Below are 19,599 nucleotides of genomic sequence, written 5' to 3'. Positions count from 1 at the left end.
TTTTTGTATTTTTAGTAGAGGCGGGGTTTCACCATGTTGGCCAGGCTGGTGTCAAGCTCCTGGCTTCAACTGAGCCACCCACCTTGGCCTCCCAGAGTGCTGGGATCACAGGCATGAGCCACCATGCCTGGCAGAAAAGAAGACATTGTAGTGATTGGATGTTGTAGGCAATATGGCCTTGCAGACATGAACCTGTAAAAGTTACTAATTAAGATTATATTACAAACTCAGGACAATGCTACACAAGAAAAATATATTCCAGGTCCCTGGGGCAGTTTACAGCTCCCAGGGCAGCTGTGCCCTAGAGACCCCCCAGTTTCCAGCTGCCTAACAACAACAGGATAGAACTGTTGAGCTGTTGTTTTGTCCTGGTACATGAGTGATTCCTGATTCAGCAGGAAAATATTTTCAGTAGAGTTTTAGACAACTTTATAGAACTTTCATGTCCAGTGAAATAAATTATTTGAATGGAGCTTAGCTCATCGCAGAATGAAAGAACTGCCTGATTCCCTGAAGACTAACATCTTAGAAGAACAGAGAATATGACTAGGAAGTGAGCACAGAATCGGAGAATTCTAATGGATAGCTTTATTCAGGAGGTGCAAACCCAGCCCTTTCCGGGAGTCTACAGTCTCATCTGTAGCACTGGAAAGCAGCAAATGTGAAACCTTTGTAGCATTCTCTGTGTCAGCACTGAGAGAGGACAGTTATGGGCTGCACCTCCCCTGTTTTGCACTGTGAGGACTTCTCTGGGTTAAGTGTGAATTAAAGTGTGCTACGGACACTCCAGGCAAAGGCCAGGGCTGGGCTCGGGTTTATTCATGTTATTCTCAGTGGCAGCTCTTTCTGAGCATTACATTCAGCTCCCTGCAACCCATAAAGGCTGCAGCTACTTTAAAGTTATTTAACAAACAGTATTTTTAACAGTAGTCCTTAAGCTTTTTGGGGTCTGAGGTCCCTTTGCAAATCTTACAAAATAACCAGAAAAATTCACATTTCCACAAGTTTGAATCATTTTGGAGGGGTTTATCGAATTCTTGAAGCTCAAGCATGGGTCCAGGGTAAAGAATCGTACATTATAGAATTTTATTATTACTTTGGACAGCAGCTTTATCATAATTTTCTTGAATTCTTATTAACTTAATGTTGTTGTTAACTCCAAACTCCCAACAGCTTAAATGTTTTAAAGGGAAGAGTTGATCTAGTCACCTGTGTTTGTTTTGGGAAACGTATGTTTTTGGTGTTTAAGTTTACTGGCTTGGATTGAGAAAGTTTTCTCTGGCATTTGAGTTTATTTTTAATTTCTAATTATAGAAGAAGAAGCAAGAAATTATGGTCTATGATAAGACAGTTCACAAGAGTAATCCCTTATTGGCCATCATAGAGTTTATACTTTTCTCTTTTAGCCAAGGAAATTAGAATTGTTGGTTTTATTTATTAGATTTAATTCACACAGTCAAAAAGTTCAGTCAAAGAGAAACAAAAATAGTGATGGTTCAACCTTGTCAATGAATGAATAATTTAAATTAAAACATTTCTTACTGTTTTATATGTATATCCAACTATTTAAGAATTAATGCAAATTATAATTAAAACTCATACTTTGATAGTGATGCAATAAATTGATACAAACTTCTAGGAGACCAGTCTGAAAATACACATTAAAAAGCATCGTGGCGGCTGGGCGCAGTGGCTCACGCCTGTAATCCCAGCACTTTGGTAGGCCGAGGCAGGCGGATCACGAGGTCAGGAGATCGAGACCATCCTGGCTAACATGGTGAAACCCCGTCTCTACTAAAAATACAAAAATTAGTCGGGCATTGTGGCAGGCACCTGTAGTCCCAGTTACTTGGGAGGCTGAGACAGGAGACTGGCGTAAACCCGGGAGGCAGAGCTTGGAGCTTGCAGTGAGCCTAGTTCGCGCCACTGCGCTTCAGCCTAGGCAACAGAGCAGGACTCTGTCTCAAAAAAAAAAAAGCATTGTGTTCTTTTACTGCATTACTTTTCTTCTGTGATTTCAGCCTAAAGAAGTAATTCAGAAGAACACACAATCCAGTAATGTTTGCAACAAAGGTGATTTTTAGCAACACTATTTAGAATAGCAAATAGTGGGAACAGCCTACTTGCCAACAATTGGGGAGTGGTTAGGCAAGTCATGGTACATTTGACTCACTGCAATTTTATATAGACATTAAAAGATACAAAGAAAATGTACTGATACAAAATACTCATATAAAAGTGTTTATAAAATATGTGGAAAATATGGTTCTGAGTTGTTTATACGATTGATCACCAATGTGTTATGTACAATTGATTACAAATTACTATGAACTCAGATGAATAAACATAGACATTCAGATAACTATGGAGCCAGTGTGATGAGGGTTTTTATGTTTTCTCTAAAGTTTGTCTGTTTACATTAAGCCAGAGGATGACAGTGCTTTTTCCTATGACAGTGTAGTTTTTGCTTTTTCCCTAGTCAACACAGACACAGAAACTGCCGTTGTCAACGTCACGTATGCAACAAGGGAAGAAGCAAAAATGTAAGCAGATTTGGGCTTATTTCTGTTTAAATTTATTTGTTTTCATCTTTGAATTCCATTGAGTTCTGTGTTTTTAAATGTTTTCTAAAAAGATGCAGATCTGTGAGCTAGATATCTGCTACCTTTGATGTATCCATGGAGCTCCACGGCATCTGAGCCACTTTTGACATGTTGGTAGGGCTCCAGGGTGTTCCTGCCATCTTTGACATGTCAGTGGAGCTCCAGGACATTCGCACCAGGATATTTGTGGACTGTGTAGAGACTTGAAAAATGTTGAGCCTTGGCATCAAAACCAAGATGGGAGCTGTGTCTTGACATGATCAGGAATAGAGGGCACCATATCTGTGACACTGTGTCCCCTAGACTCTGCTTTGCCAAACACTTGGGACCACTTTTACCTAGAGCTTCCTCCATGCACCATGAGGAACCAACACAAGCCTATACCAAAACATCAATCTTGTGTGTGTAACATTAAGAGGGAATCCACCTCGGTGACAGCAGCAGCTGAGAGAATTGTCTGAGAGTGGTTAATCAGTAGCACCTGGTTTGAGTTCTTTTCTCCGATCCCCATCCTCTTTCCAGTTCCCATTCATTACTTCAGGGATGGTTAATTTTGAGCTTAGCTATTAATGGACATGGGATCAAGTCTCTTAAAATACAATGAGGCCAGGCTTGGTGGCTCATGCCTGTAATCCCAGCATTTTGGGCAAGGCCGGAGGATTGCTTGAGCCCAAGAGTTTGAGACCAACCTGGACAACATAGGGAGACCTGGTCTCTGCAAAAACAATTTTAAAAATTAGCTGGGAACAGTGGCTTACACCTATAGTCCCAGCTACTTGGGAGGCTGAGGCAGGAGGCTCACTTGAGCCCAGGATGGTAAGGCTGCAGTAAGCTGTGATTGCACCACTACCGTCCAGCCTGGGCGACAGAGCGAGACCCTGCCTCTCAACAGCAGATGTGGTGGCACGTGCTTATAATCCCAGCTACTTGGGAGGGTGAGGATTACTTGAAACCAGGAGTTTGAGACCAGCCAGCCTGGGCAAAATAGTGAGACCACTATCTCTAAAAGAACAACAAAAACAAGTTCCTTTTTTGTAGGAGGTCCTTAAGGTGCCCGTCAGGTTATTATAACTAGAATTATGGTCACATTTGGTCTTGCTTTATGTATGTGGCATAACCTTGGCTATACATCCCAGGATTATAGTGTTCTTTTTCAACATACAAAGATACTTAATCCATTTTCATACTGCTAGTTTTCAAAATGTTAATTTTGCATTGAAAAAGGTAATAATTCAGGCTGGGCATAGTGGCTTACGTCTGTGATCTCAGCCCTTTGGGAGGCTGAGATGAGTGGATCACCTGAGGTCAGGAGTTCAAGAGCAGCCTGACCAGCATGGAGAAACCCCGTCTCTACTAAAAATACAAAATTTGCCGGGTGTGGTGGCGCATGCCAGTAATCCCATCTACTCGGGAGGCTGAGGCAGGAGAATTGCTTGAACTTGGGAGGTGGAGGTTGCAGTGAGCTGAGATTGCACCATTGCACTCCAGCCTGGTCAACAAGGGCAAAACTCTGTCTCAAAAAAAAAAAGGTAATAGTTCATTTAGTGTTAACTTTACTTTGTACATATTTGTAAGTGGAGATATACCAACAGCTGAAGTCCACAGCCCTTATCTAGCTGCTGCTTGGGTGGACCTCTGTACATGATATTACTTTATTACTCTTATTAAATTCAAAATGTGCTGCGTCGTAATAAATTTACAAGTCCTAAACATTAACCTAGTAAAATTCGGTTAATGCTACTAAAAATATGTGAAAAGGATATTCTACTTCATATGCCAAGAATATAATAGTGGTATATCATTTATCCCCTATCAAATTGATAAATATCTTTAAATAACAGCACTCTGTGCATTTGAAGATTCAAGGACACAAATGCTCTCTCCTAAACTGCTATGGGATCATAAATGTTGAAACCATTCCAGGGACCACTGGGCAATGCTTAACAATTCTGCTAGGAATTTGTCCTCTGTGCAAAGTTGTTGTTGCAAAAATGTCGATGGTGACACTGTATGTAACTGTAAAAGGTTGGACACAACAGATATCTAACTATAAAGGATCAGTTGCAAAAACTATGGTAAATCAATAGAATGTTAACAGTCATTTAAAATTATACTGATACTGCAGTTGAGTCATGTGTGAGAAAATTATACTGAAAAGGTATTTAGTGACATTAAAAAGTGTTTAGAATATTAATTTTTAAAGGTTGGAAAATAGTATGTACAATATTAACCCATTTTTATAAACAATAATATGTTTATATTTAAGAAAGACAGTAAAGATAGTGGATTAGGATTTTATTTGCACCTACATATTTCTGAATTTTCAATAATATGTATGATGATTAAAATGAGAAGAAATGAGTCATAATTTTATAATGATATTTATAAGAGTTTTTGATAAGGGGGAAATGGCCTTGGAGTGGTGGAGAAACCAGGCTGCAATGTTGGATATGAAGCCTGACCAGGCTGATCCATTGTGATTACTTGTTTAACTGTTAACCACAAGCCCTGAGGAAGCGGAGATGGTGTCTCTCTTGCTCACCACTGTATGTTCAGTGCCTGGCATGGCACCTATATAGGTGCCTATTAAATGGGGAGTGAATGAACCGGTCTTGCAGGAGGGTCTTTTTTGATGTTGGTTTCTGATGAAGCTCCCCGTCCTGCTGCATTTCAGAGCCATGGAGAAGCTTAGCGGGCATCAGTTTGAGAACTACTCCTTCAAGATTTCCTACATCCCGGATGAAGAGGTGAGCTCCCCTTCGCCCCCTCAGCGAGCCCAGCGTGGGGACCACTCTTCCCGGGAGCAAGGCCACGCCCCTGGGGGCACTTCTCAGGCCAGACAGATTGATTTCCCGCTGCGGATCCTGGTCCCCACCCAGTTTGTTGGTGCCATCATCGGAAAGGAGGGCTTGACCATAAAGAACATCACTAAGCAGACCCAGTCCCGGTACGTGCCTCTGGGGCTTCCTTTGCTTCCTTCTGAGGGGTCCCCTGCGTGCTGGTGGGTCTCAGCCACTCTTAGGTCACAATTGCTTACATCAGCAGTGGGGGACTGTGCTGTCAGAAACAGTGGCTTCTTTCAACAGGACTACTAACAGACTAACATCAAGCTGGGGGCTGTGATGAGCTTTCATGCTGAGAGGCTAAAGGTTCATAAAGAGGGTACTGATAACCTCACAGCCAGGACTGTTCCCGTAAGCGAGCTAATGCTTATGGATGCATCGATTTCTACAAAAGCAGAGGTGTGGAGCTCTGTGGGATCCTAGAACCCACTCATCATAGCTCTTCCTCTTCCCCTGAGTCAGAGCCCTGAGGGTGGCCATTCTTTGTGACCACATAGGTAGTCTCACAAAGAAGTGGGTGAGTCACTGCCACGTCAAGCAAGAAATAAAGCACACTGGCCTTCTGTTTAGTTTCTTCTCTGTTCAAGGAGACTAAACTGGTTATAAGAGTTGGAGTGAATAAAATGTCTTGTGGAGTTGTTGATTTTTATATCCTCCTAAGACTGTAGCATGGTGTAATAAAGCAAGCTTAGGACTTGAAAACAAAGACTCACGTTCAAGTTGTAGCACTTTAAATGGTTTTATGATCTTGGAAAAGATGTTAACCTCTCTGAGCATCATTTGCCTCTTCTATAAAAAGAGGGTTCTGGCCAGGTGCCCTCTGTATTACAGAGGCTCACCCCTGTAATCCCAGCACTTTGGGAGGCTGAGGCAGGGGGATCATCTGAGGTCAGCAGTTCAAGACCAGCTTGGCTAACATGGTGAAACCCCATCTCTACTAAAAATACAAAAATTAGCCAGGTGCGGTGGCTCACGCCTGTAATCCCATCTACTTGGGAGGCGGAGGCAGGAGAATCGCTTGAACCCGGGAGGCGGAGGTTGCAGTGAGCCAAGATGGCTGCTCACTGCTCTCCAGCCTGGGCAACAGAGTGAAACTCCATCTCTAAATAAATAAATAAATAAATAGAGGGTTCCTGTCTGTTTTGCCAGGATTATTATGACAATTAGCGTAATCAGGCAGATTGAGTGAAATAATTAATATGAAAGTACTTAAATTGCAAAGCACCCAATTACTGACACATAGTAATTATTTATATGGGCTAGTACACTTTATTTGGGTCATTCAGTGAGTGAGTTGTAACCTGAAAGAAATGCTATTTTCTTCAAAATGTCTTATATATCCCCAAATAATAGACACTGATATGGATGAGTCTGGAGTGCTGCATCTTAGGAGAGAAGTGAAGAAATAGAGAGGGAAGTTACTGTTTGGTATTCCTTTTATTTTTAAATCAGCCCTGGCTTTCCAAACTCCAGGTTCACTGTGAAAGTGACTTTTATTTATGTCTTTTTGTTCCAAAAATCATTTAAGGTGGCTTGAGAAAAAAAATGTAACAAGTTTAAATAGAAGTGGGGTTAGCTCTCAGAGTGTGCCCATTTTTTAGAAGTCAACCAGAGACTTGGCTCTAGGCTTTCTCACAGCCAGAGTAAAAAGGATATAATCAAGTATGTAGTTTTGAAAGTTAACAAAAACAGGTAGGACCACAACTACCCAAAGAAGTCTGATAAAGTCATCAAGCTTTTGAGCCATTAGTCTTAATGGCAGGCTGCCAATGGAAAGGAAACCAAAAACTTAGAGAGGCAGAGAGAGGGCATGCCTCTGTTTTCTATCCACACTCAAATATATAAAGCTTGCTTGAATTTGGTGTTTGGATTTGGATTAACATATGGCTTTTAAAAGCTGCAATCAGTTCAGAGACCGGCACTGTGCCAATGTGCAGTATTATCCTTCTCACTTTACTCTTCACTTCTGCAGTCATTTGAAAGACTACACAAAATACTTCATTTACCAAACTGGCTTCATTACTGAGTTGGCTTAGTGCCTTTGTCCTACAGCACTCCTGTAAGAACCGTTCCCATCTAAATGGAGCTGCAAATAATTAAAATTTGGCACAAGACCCCTTGCACTGCTTGCCTCCTTCTTGGAGAATGGCATTGATTGCAAACGTGCTGATGACGCCTCCTTGTCTGTCTGTGTCCTTGCTGTACATTGGCTGGTGTGACGCTTTCTTGGGACTAGGGTCCTATCCAGATGACCTTGTGATCATGGCTCCTGATTCTTTTCCTACAGGGTAGACATCCATAGAAAAGAGAACTCTGGAGCTGCAGAGAAGCCTGTCACCATCCATGCCACCCCGGAGGGGACTTCTGAAGCATGCCGCATGATTCTTGAAATCATGCAGAAAGAGGCAGATGAGACCAAACTGTAAGTTTGCATTCAATGCCCAGATCACTCAACAGAGAAAAAGAGTAGATTCTCCCTCATTTAACCAAAGAGGTTTTTTTTAAAAACTCCAAATCTGTTACTCAGTAACAGAGGCAAGGAGGGATTATGTTTAAGAAATTTGTTCCCAAGTAGAATGCAGTGGGAAGTAGATCTTTTGCATTTACAGTATGACTGTCTCTCCACTTGCGTGTCTCTCTTGGTGATTTTAATGCTTCTATCACCCATTGATAGTGATTATTGGGAGGAACACGTAGACTCATGCTGTCCAATAGAACTTTCTGCAATGATAGAATGTTCTATATCTGCCCTGTGCAATAGGTCAGCCACTAGCCACATGTTGCTATTGAGTATTTGAAATGTGACTAGTACAGTGGAGGAACTGAGTGTTTTATTTTTACTCACTCAGAGTTCACTAGCCGTGTATATAGCTAATGTCCATCGTATTGGACACTGCAAGTGTAGAATGTATGTTGTCACCAAAGCTATCATTTATTGTCCCGGAAAAGGTTTCTCCCACCGTGCTTCTAAACTGTTTACACTGTTAACATTGCATTACATTTCCTTAAGTAGTAGAAACTAGTTTCCACATGGCTGCTTTATTCTTCTTCCACTCCTTCCTCCCAACTTCCCTCATTTTTTTTTTTTTTTTTTTTGAGACAGAGTCTCACTCTGTTGCCCCAGGCTGGAGTGCAGTAGTGCAATCTCGTCTCACTGCAATCTTTGCCTCCTGGGTTCAAGTGATTCTCCTGCCTCAGCCTCCCGAGTAGCTGGGATTACAGGTGTGCGTCACTGTGCCCAGCTAATTTTTGTATTTTTAGTAGAGACAAGGTTTCACCATGTTGACCAGGCTAGTTTTGAGCTCCTGACCTCAAGTGATCTGCCCACTTCGTCCTCTCAAAGTGCTGGGATTACAGGCGTGAGCCACCGTGCCCAGCCCTTTCCCCTTATTTTATGAAGTAATATACAGGATTCCACAGTGTAATGAGGGTTGTCCCAATTTGAATGGCAAATACAGTTCTTACCAAACAAATTAACTTTGTATTATAAATGAATGAGTGGTGATGGAATAGATGATACAATAAAAATGGACTTTCAGGCTGGGTGCAGTGGCTCATACCTGTAATCTCAGTGCTTTGGGAGGCCAAGGCAAAGATCGCTGGAGGCTAGGAGTTTGAGACCAGGCTGGGCAACATAGTGAGACCTCCATCTCTACAAAAAATTTAAAAAATTAGTTGGGTATGGTGGCGTATACCTGTAGTCTCAGCTACTCAGGAGGCTGAGGCAGCCTTGCTTGAGCCCAAGAATTTGAGCAATGAGCTATGATTGCATCACCATACTCCAGCTTGGGTGACAGAGCACAACCCTGTCCCTAAAAAAAGAAAAAGGAGATTTTCAGTTTGGAAAAATCTGTTTGTGGGTAGCAGTGGCAGTTTTATAGAGAAGTAGTGAGAGATGAATCAAATAATGTCAAACATGAGTGTTCCAAAACCAAGAAGATGAAAATGGTCCTTAAAAGAAGAACATTACAAATCTATTCTTAGATTTCATAAGAGACTCTATCCTTTCTATTATGAAATATTTATTCTACTAGGGCTTTTGAAATCCCCCAAATGCCACAGCTTAATTTGAAAAAGACATTTCTCATCCAAGTTCCTGGGAACTTAGTAAATAATACCTTTATGGATTCTTTTTTTTGAGATGGAGTTTCACTCTTGTCGCCCAGGCTGGAATGCAATGGACAATCTCGGCTCACTGCAACCTCCTGTTTCCTGGGTTCAAGCAATTCTCCTGCCTCAGAGTCCCGAGCAGCTGGGATTACAGGCGCCTGCCACCACGCCCAGCTAATTTTTGTGGTAGAGACAGGGTTTCACCATGTTGCTCAGGCTGGTCTCGAACTCTTGAGCTCAGGTGATCCACCCGCCTTGGCCTCCCAATGTACTGGGATTATAGGCATGAGCCTCCACGCCCAGCCACCTTCCTTGATTCTTCAACCTAGGTGCAAACAACTTAATAAAATTCTGAATTAGTCAAAAAGACTAATTTACAACTTGGATTTTTATGTTTTCATGTAGAGCCAAGATAGAGTTTGAATATCTTAGGAAAAAAAATGTTTAAGTGCCTGCGCTGTGCTAGTCACTGCTAGAGGCTGAGGCTACAACCATGAACTTGGTTCCTGCTTTTTTTTTCCTTCCCCACATACCATTTTTTCACCCGTTGGTTCCTGCTTTGATGGAGCAGTCCAGTGGGAGAGAGAGTCGTTAAACAAATAATGAGTAATTACACCAGTAAATAATTAAGTGCAGCTATAAGAAATGCTACAGTGAGGCCAGGCGTGGTGGCTCACACCTATAATCCCAGCACTTTGGGACGCCGAAGCAGGCGCATCACTTGAGGCCAGGAGTTCGAGACCAGCCTGGCCAACATATACTGAAATCCTGTCTCTACTGAAAATACAAAAATTAGCTGGGTGTGGTGGTGCACGCCTGAAGTCCCAGCTACTTGGGAAGCTGAGGCAGGGGAATCACTTGAACCTGGGAGGTGGAGGTTGCAGTGAACCGAGATCGTGCCACTGCACTCCAGCCTGGGTGACAGAGCGAGAGTCCGTCTCAAAAAAAGAAAAGGAAAAAAAAAAAAAGAAATGCTACAGTGGAAAAATGTAGTATCCAATGATGACATGTAACTGGAGGTTCTAATGAGGGTTTTAGGGGGACAAGGATTTGGGGGTTTCAGAGAAGGCCTCCCTGTGTAGGTGACAGAGCCCTGAAGGAACTGAATAAGAGGTAGAAGATGTAGGAGAACAGAGATCCTAAACTTTCTTTTTGTTCGTTTACCAAATATTTATTGAGCACTCACTATGTGCCAGGCATTATTTTATGTGCCAGGAACTCAGCAGTGAACAAAGCTGACAAAAATGCCTGCCCTCTGAAAGTTACTTTCTAATGGAGCTTCTTCAAGCACCCCCTTTATTTTGAGGCAGTAGTAATACAATCGGTTAGATGCTTTTGGTCTCAAGCAACGGAAAATACAAGTGGTGTAACCAGTAAGAAAAGGATGTCATGTCACATAACAAGAAGTCCTGAGGCACACGGCTCCAAGGTCAGTTGAATCATGGGCCCGAAGACCCAGGACATTTTTCTGCTTTACGTTCCTCAGCATGTCTCACGTTCCCTTGGTAATAATAGGATGGCTATAGTGATTTCAGATGTGCATCCCCACAAAAAGTTACAAATTGAGGGAGAGGGCATCCCTTCCTTGTGTCCTTTTTTCAGAAAACTTCTTTAAAAGTTGTGGTTAAACAACCATAACATAACATTTACCATCTTGGCTAGGCATGGTGGCTCACACCTATAATCCCAGCACTTTGGGAGGCTGAGACAGGTGGATCACTTGAGGTCAGGAGTTCGAGACCAGTCTGGCCAACATGGTGAAACCTCATCTCTACTAAAAATACAAAAATTAGCCAGGTGTGGGGGCAAATGCCTGTAGTCCCAGCTACTCGGGAGGCTGAGGCATGAGAACCGCTGGAACCTGGGAGCCGAGAGTGCACTTCTGCATTCCAGCCTGGGTGACAGAGCGAGACTCCATCTCAGAAAAAAAAAAAAAAAAAAGACTATCTTAATCATTTTTAAGTGTACTTTTTGGTAGTCTTAAGTATATTCACATTGCTGTGAAACAGATCTCCAGAACCTTCTCATCTTGTAAATCTGGAACTCTGTGCCTATTAAACAACTCTTTTTTTCCCTTTCCCGTCAGCCTCTGGTAATCACCACTTCTTTCTGTGAATTGGACTACTCTAGATACCTCATATAGGTAGAATCATATACTATTATTCTTTTGTGACTGGCTTATTTTACTTAGCATAGTGTCCTCAAGGTTCATCCATGTTATAGCATGTAACAAGTTTTCCTTCCTTTTTATGGCCAAATAACATTCCAGTATATGTATATACCACATTTTGTTTATCTGTTCATCTGGTGATGGACATTTTGAGCTCTTCTGCTTCTTGGCTATTATGAATAATGCTGCTATGAACATGGGTTTTCAAATATCTCTTCAAGACCCTCTTTTCAATTCTTGTGGATATGTGCCAAGAAGTGAGATTGCTGGGTCATATGGTAGTTCTGCTCTTAATTTTTTGGGGGAGGCTTCGTACTTTTTCTCATAGCAGTTGCTCCATTTTCCAACCCCACCAACAGTGCACAGGGGTTTCAGTTTCTCCATGTTCTCCCCAACACCTGTTATTTTCTGTTATTTCAATAACAACTATCTTAATAGGTACCCGGTGACAGACAGCTCATTGTGGTCTTGATTTGTGTTTCTCTGATGATTAGTGATTGGTGATATTGAGCATCTTTTTATATATTTATTGACCATTTGTATATCATCTTTAGAGAAATGTCTATTCAAATCCTTTGTTCATTCTCTAATTGAGGTATTTGATTCTTTTGTTACAGGAGTTGTAGCAGTCCTTTATTTATTCTTGATCAATTAACTATATATTAGTCCATTTGGTGCTGCTATAACAGAATACTCAAGCCTGGATAATTTATAAAGAACAAAAGTTTATTTGGCTCATGGTTCTGGGAAGTCCAAGAGTGTGGTGTCAGCATCTGGTGAGGGTTATCCTTTGGTGGAAAGCCTGAGGCAGAAGCAAATGCAAGAGACAGAGAGAAGAAATAGGTCCAAACTCACCCTCAGCCCACGAATTCACTCTGTGATAACTGCATTAATCCATTCATGAAGGTACTCATGACCTAATCACCTCTTAAAAGTCCTATCTTTCAACACTGTTACAGTGGCAATTAAAATTCAACATGAGTTTTGAGGGGAATTTGAAACCATAGCAAGCCCCTTGTCAAATAAATGATTGGTGACTATTTCTCCCATCCCATGGGTTGACCTTTCACTCTGTTGATTATATCCTTTGATGCATCAAAGTTTTTTTTTTTTTTTTTTTTTTTTTTTTTTGAGATGGAGTCTCACAGTCGCCCAGGCTGGAGTGCAGTGGCCGGATCTCAGCTCACTGCAAGCTCCGCCTCCCGGGTTTACGCCATTCTCCTGCCTCAGCCTCCCGAGTAGCTGGGACTACAGGCGCCCGCCAACTCGCCCGGCTAGTTTTTTCTATTTTTTTAGTAGAGACGGGGTTTCGCCGTGTTAGCCAGGATGGTCTCGATCTCCTGACCTCGCGATCCACCCGTCTCGGCCTCCCAAAGTGCTGGGATTACAGGCTTGAGCCACCGCGCCCGGCCGCATCAAAGTTTTTAAGTTTGATGTACTCCCACTGGTCTAATTTTGCTTTTGTTGCCTATGCTTTTGATATCATGGTGAAACCAAGAAGTCTTTACCATGTCCAATATCGTAAAGCTTTCCCGTGTTTTCTCTTAGGAGTTTGATAGTTTTAGGTCTTATGTTTAGGTCCTTAACCTATTTTGAGTTAATTTTTGTTTGTGGTGTAAAATAATGGTTCAACTTCATTCTTCAACGTGTATGTCCAGTTTTCCCAGCACCATCTGGTGAATAGACTGCTCTTTCCCTAACTAGTAGTCTCAGCACCTTATCAAAAATCATTGGAGACTATACGTAAGGATTTATTTCTGGGCTTTCTATTCTATTTCATTCGTCTGTTTATTTGTTTTTTATGCCAGTACTATGCTGTTTTGATTATGTAGCTTTGTAATATATTTTGAAAGCGGGAAGTCTGAGCCCTTCAACTTTCTTATTTTTTGAAATTGTTTTGGCTATTCATGGTCCTTTGAGATTCCATATTAATTTTTCTATTTCTGCAAACAATGCCCGCTGTGATTTTGATAGAGCTCATATTGAATCTGTAGAACACTTTCGGTAGTGTGAACGTCTTCACAATATTAAATATTCCAATCCATGAATACAGGATATCTTTCCATTTATTCGTGCCTTCAAATTTCTTTCAGTAACCTTTTGTGGTTTGCAGTGTACAAGTCTTTTACCTCCTTGGTTAGTTTTATTCTTAAGTATTCTATACTTTTTGATGCTATTGTAAATGGTAGTGTTTTCTTCCTTTTCAGATTGTTCATTGTTGTGTATAGAAATGTAAATCATTTTTGCATGTTGATTGATTTTTGTATCCTGCAATTTTGCTGAATTTGTTTATTCTAACTTTTTTTTTTTTTGTAGAATCTTTAAGGCTTTCTACATATAAAATCATGTCATCTGTGAATAGAGATCATTTTATGTCTTTCTTTCCAATTTGAATGCCTTTTATTTCTTTTTTGTACCTAATTGCTCTGGCTAGGACTTCCAGTACTATGTTGAATAGAAATGGACAGGAGTGGGCATCCTTGCCTTGTTCCTGGTCTTAGAGGAAAAGCTTTGCTTTCAGTCTTTCATCATTGAGTGTGATGTTAGCTGTGGGCTTTTCATAAATGGTCTTATGTTGAGGTAATTTCCTTTTATTCCTAATTTTGTTGGGTGTTTTTATCATGAAAGGCTGTTAAGTTTGTCAAATGCTTTTTCTAATGACATGATCATGTGGTTTTTTCCCCCCTTCATTCTGTTAATGTGATTTATTATATTGATTGATTTTTTAAAAAATGTTTATAGAAATGGGGTCTCACTACATTTCCCAGGCTGGTCTTGAACCCCTGGCCTCAAGTGATCCTCCTTCCTTAGCCTCCCAAAGTGATGGGATTACAGGCATAAGCCACTGCGCCCAGCTCTCCATTAATTGATTCTTGTATGCTGAACAAACCTTCCATTCCAGGAACAAATCCCACTTGGTCATGGCATATAATCCTTTTCATATGCTGAATTTGATTTGCTAGTATTTTGTTGAGGATTTTTGCATCAGTATTCATCAGAGATAATGGTCTGAAGTTTTCTTTTTTTGTGGTGTCTTTGTCTGGCTTTGGAATCAGGGTAAAGCTGGCCTCATGGAATGAGCTTGGAACTGTTCTCTCCTCTTCATTTTTTTGGAAGAGTTTCAGGAGGATTGGCGATAATTCTTCTTTAAATGTTTGGTAGCATTCTCCGATGAAGCCATCTGGTCCTGGGCTTTTCTGTGTTGGGAGGTTTTTGATTACTGATTCTATCTCTCATTATTGGTCTGATCAGACTTTCCATTTCTTCATGACTCAATCTTGGTAGGTTGTGTGTTACTTCTAGGAATTGATCCATTTCTTCTAAGTTATCAAATTTATAGGCATACAATTCTTCATACTATTCTCTTATAATCCTTTTTATCTCTGTAGTATTGGAGTAGTGTTCCCTCTTTCATTTCTGATTTTAGTTATTGAATGTTCTCTTTTTTTCCTTAATCTCGCTAAGGATTTGTCAGTTTGGTTGATCTTTTCAAATAACCAACTCTTAGTTTTGTTGGTTGTATTTGTTTATCTCTGCTCTGATTTTTGTTATTGCCATTTTTATGCTGGTTTTGGGCTTGGTTCTTTTCAAGTTGAAATAAAAGGATGGGGCCGGGTGCGGTGGCTCACGCCTGTAAATCCCAAGACTTTGGGAGGCCGAGGTGGGCAGATCACAAGGTCAGGAGTTCGAGACCAGCCTGGCTAACATGGTGAAACCTCGTCTCTACTAAAAATACAAAATTAACCGGGTGTGGTGGCACACACCTGTAATCCTAGCTACTCAGGAGGCTGAGGCAGGAGAATCACTTTAGCCCGGGAGGTGGAGGTTACAGTGAGCCGAGATCATGCCATGGCACTCCAGCCTGGGCAAAAAGAGTGAAATTCCATCTCAGGAAAAAAAAAAAAAAAAAAGAAAAAGCAGTAAAATAAAACATAAAATAAAAGAATGATAGACAGCAACACAAAGCCATATGAAAATATATGGTTATCTGGTAAGGGTAAATATTAACAAATATAGTAACCTGTACTGTAGAAATTTTGGTGCATAGAATTTAAATGACACAAACATTTTTTAACTATAAATCTTTGTTAATGAGTATAAAAACATATAAAGATATAATTTGTGATATTTGGGGATGGGGTGAAAGTAGAGTTTTCGTATGCAATTGAAGTGAAGTTGTTATCAGTTTAAAATAGGATGCTATGACTTTAAGATGTTTTATGTAATTGCAATAGTATCCACAAAGAAAAAATCTGTAAGAACATACACAAAAGAAAATCAAAGCACATCACTATAAAAAATCAATAAAACATAAAGGAAGACAGGAAGAAAGGAAAGAAGGAACAAAACTACAAGACATACAGAATACAATGAAGAAAATGACAAAAGTAAATCCTTCCCTATCTGTAATTACTTTAAGTGCAAATGAATTAAACGCCGCATTCTTGGCTAAATGGATTAAAAACAGGATCTGACTGTATGCGGTCTACAAGAGACTCATTTTAGATATAAAGACACATATAGGCTGAAAGTAAAAAGATGGAAAAAGATACTCCATGCAAATGGTAAGCACAAGAGAGGAGTAGCTATACTAATATCAGATGAATAGACTGAAAACAAAACTGTTACAAGAGACAAAGAGGGACATTATATAATATTGAAGGAACAATTCATTAAGGAGATATAACAATTATAAATATGTACACAGCAAACCTCAGAGTTCCTAAATATATGAAGTCAACTTTGAAAGAACTGAAGGGAGAAATAATTAGCAACATGATATCAGTAGGAAACTTAAGTGTGTCACTTTCAATAATGGATAAAACTGCCAGATAAAAGAACAATAAGGAAATAGAATTGGAACAACGCTATAGACCAGCAGACATACGAGAACATTCCACCCAACAACGGCAGAATATACGTTTTTCTCAAGTGCGTGTGGAACTCTCTAGGAGAGATAACATACAAAACAAATCTTAACAAATTCCAGAAGATTGAAATCATACAAAGTATCTTTTCTGATCACAGTGGAATGAAACCAGAAATCAACAGCACAAGGAAAATTAGAGAATTTAGCATTTTTTGTAGAGCATGTCAAGTGGTAATAAAGTCCCTCAATTTTTATCTGGGAATCCTAATTTCTCCTTTATGTTTGAAGGACAGGGCCGGGCGCGGTGGCTCAAGCCTGTAATCCCAGCACTTTGGGAGGCCGAGGCGGGCGGATCACGAGGTCAGGAGATCGAGACCATCCTGGCGAACACTGTGAAACCCCGTCTCTACTAAAAAATACAAAAAACTAGCCGGGCGAGGTGGCGGGCGTCTGTAGTCCCAGCTACTCGGGAGGCTGAGGCAGGAGAATGGCGTGAACCCGGGAGGCGGAGCTTGCAGTGAGCTGAGATCCGGCCACTGCACTCCAGCCCCGGCGACAGAGCAAGACTCCGTCTAAAAAAAAAAAAAAAAAAAAGAAGGACCGTTTTACCACACATGGTATCCTTGGATGGCAGTTTCTTTCAGCACTTCAAATATATCATCCCACTCCCTTCTGGCCTGCAAAGTTTCTGGTAAGAAATCTGCAGATAGTGTTATGGAAGCTCCTTTGTATGTCACAATTGCTTTTCTCTTGCCACTTTGAAGGTACTCTATCTTTGACTTTAGGCAGTTTGATTATAATGTGTGTCAGTGTGGTTTTCTGTGGATTTGTCTCAGTTGGAGTTCTTTAAAATTTTTGATTTGTATGTACATTTCATTCCTCATATTTGGGAATTTTTCAGCTATTCTTCAAATAAGCTCTCTGCCCCTTTGTTCCCTCTTTTCTTTCTGGGATTCCCATTGTGCTTATGTTGATCTACTTGGCATGTCTCTGGGATTCCCATTATGCTTATATTGCTCTGCTTGGCAAGTCTCATAGGTCCCTAGTCTCTCTTCACTGTATTTATTTATTTTAATCCTCTGACTTGAAGACTTCAAATGACCTGTATTCAAATTTGCTGGTCCTTTCCTCTGCCTGGTCAAGTCTGCTGTTGAACTCGTCTAACAAATTTTTCTGTTCAGTTGTATTTTTCAGCTCCAGAATTTGTTAGGTTCTTTTTTATAGTTTCTGTCTCTTTGTTGATATTCTCATTTTGTTCATGCATAATTTTTCCAACTTTATTTAGTTATCTATCTGTGTTCTTGTTTAGCTCAGTACAAGAACTCTATTGGGTGAAGAATGTTCTCCTTGCTCTTAAAAAAAGGTACAAGGGAGAGTGACGTTAGCGAGATGACAGACAAGGAAGCCACAGATCTCTTTCCCCCTCACAGACACCTCAAATTAACAAGAGATAGACCAGAATGCTTCTGTGAGGACTCTAAAGATCAGCTGAGACGCTATAATATGAAGTCCACTGTAAACAAGAAGGAATTCCAGGCTGGGGCCGTGGTTCACGCCTGTAATTCGAGCACTTTGGGAGGCCAAGGTGGGCAATTGCCTAAGCCCCAGAGTTCGAGATCAGCCTCGGCAGTATAGTAGGGACTATTTTTAGTCCCTACTAAAAATACTCATTGAGCATCTTTACAATTATTTTTAATTATTGGTCAGGGAGCATGTAGATCTGTATTCTTTAGAGTCAGTTTTTGGGAGTTTTATTTTGGTCCCTTGATTGGGTCATGTTTCTCTGTTTCTTTGTATGCCTAGTAAATTTTTTTGTTGGGATTTGGAAATTTGAAAAAACAACCACCCTCACGGTCTCTGTGTACTGGCTTTGGGCAGTGGAAGACCTGAAATCAGCCTAGCTAGAGGTTCTAGGACCTCTCAAAACTTTTCTAATCTCTTGATCCCTCTGGTGTCTGACTGTAGAACTGCAGTTCTTGAATGCTGCTTGCCTCTGCTTTCAGCAGCTTCTGAACTCTGATGTTGATCCTGTCAGTGCTCTGAGTCAGTGACACAAAAACTAGTTTTTCTGGCACCTTCCAGACAAGCCAAAATGTTGTATGCATAATCTAGTCTTTGTTTCTGTCCCAAAGGAGAAGCCCAGCCTTTAGGGTTTCCTCCCCTTTGCTCTTCAGTATGCCATGTAGGGGATGGGGCCTTGAAAACACTGTGAATGTTCTTACCTTTTTTGCTGGGAAAAAAAAAAAAAAATATATATATATATTTATTTATTTATTTATATTATATATATATTATATAATTATATTATATATTATATTATATATTATATAATTATATTATATATTATATAATATATATATATATATATTATATATTATATATTTATATAATATATATTATATAATTATATTATATATTATATAATATATATTATATAAATATATAATATATTTATATAATATTATATTTTTTTTTCAGGAAACCCACTAGTAAATTATGATAAGTGCACTGGACAACATCATGTGAAGACATTGTATATGTCTATATCTATATATGGTATGTGTGTGTGTGTGTGTGTGTATAGTTGTTGTTTTTAGACAGGGTCTTGCTCTGTAGTCCAGGCTGGATGCAGTGGTGTGTGATCATGGTTCATGGTAGCTTTGGCCTCCCTGACTCAAGCAATCCCACCTCAGCCTCCCAAGTAGCTAGGACTACAGGCATGCACCACTATGCCTGGCTAATTTTGTGTTTTTAGTAGGGATGGTGTTTCCCTATGTTGCCAAGGCTGGTCTCGAACTCTGGCGCTTAGGCAATTGCCCACCTTGGCCTCCCAAAGTGCTGGAATTACAGGCGTGAACCACAGTGCCCAGCCTGGAATGCCTTCTTAGTTGACAGTGGACTTCATATTGTAGCTTCTCAGCTGATCATTAGAGTCCTCACAGAAGCATTCTGGTCTATCTCTTGTTAATTTGAGGTGTCTGTGAGGGGGAAAGAGATCTGTGG

The 19,599-nt window shown here is 40.5% G+C and overlaps 1 protein-coding gene across 6 annotated transcripts in view; it reads left to right on the top strand.

The window, feature by feature from the left end:
- Nucleotides 1-19,599, top strand: part of IGF2BP2 (insulin like growth factor 2 mRNA binding protein 2) — a 200,391-nt gene that overhangs the window by 141,567 nt on the left and 39,225 nt on the right. For all 6 annotated transcript variants that reach the window (XM_033211950.1, XM_033211954.1, XM_033211952.1 and 3 more), the window contains 3 exons: nucleotides 2,480-2,543; nucleotides 5,278-5,550; nucleotides 7,734-7,868. In XM_033211950.1, coding sequence (XP_033067841.1) covers nucleotides 2,480-2,543; nucleotides 5,278-5,550; nucleotides 7,734-7,868 — 472 coding nt within the window. The remainder of the gene's footprint in view (nucleotides 1-2,479; nucleotides 2,544-5,277; nucleotides 5,551-7,733; nucleotides 7,869-19,599) is intronic.

The sequence above is a fragment of the Trachypithecus francoisi genome, unplaced genomic scaffold, assembly GCF_009764315.1.
Source record: "Trachypithecus francoisi isolate TF-2019V2 unplaced genomic scaffold, Tfra_2.0 Lachesis_group0, whole genome shotgun sequence".
Classification (NCBI taxonomy): domain Eukaryota; kingdom Metazoa; phylum Chordata; class Mammalia; order Primates; family Cercopithecidae; genus Trachypithecus; species Trachypithecus francoisi.
This window is presented reverse-complemented; position numbering and strand designations above follow the sequence as displayed.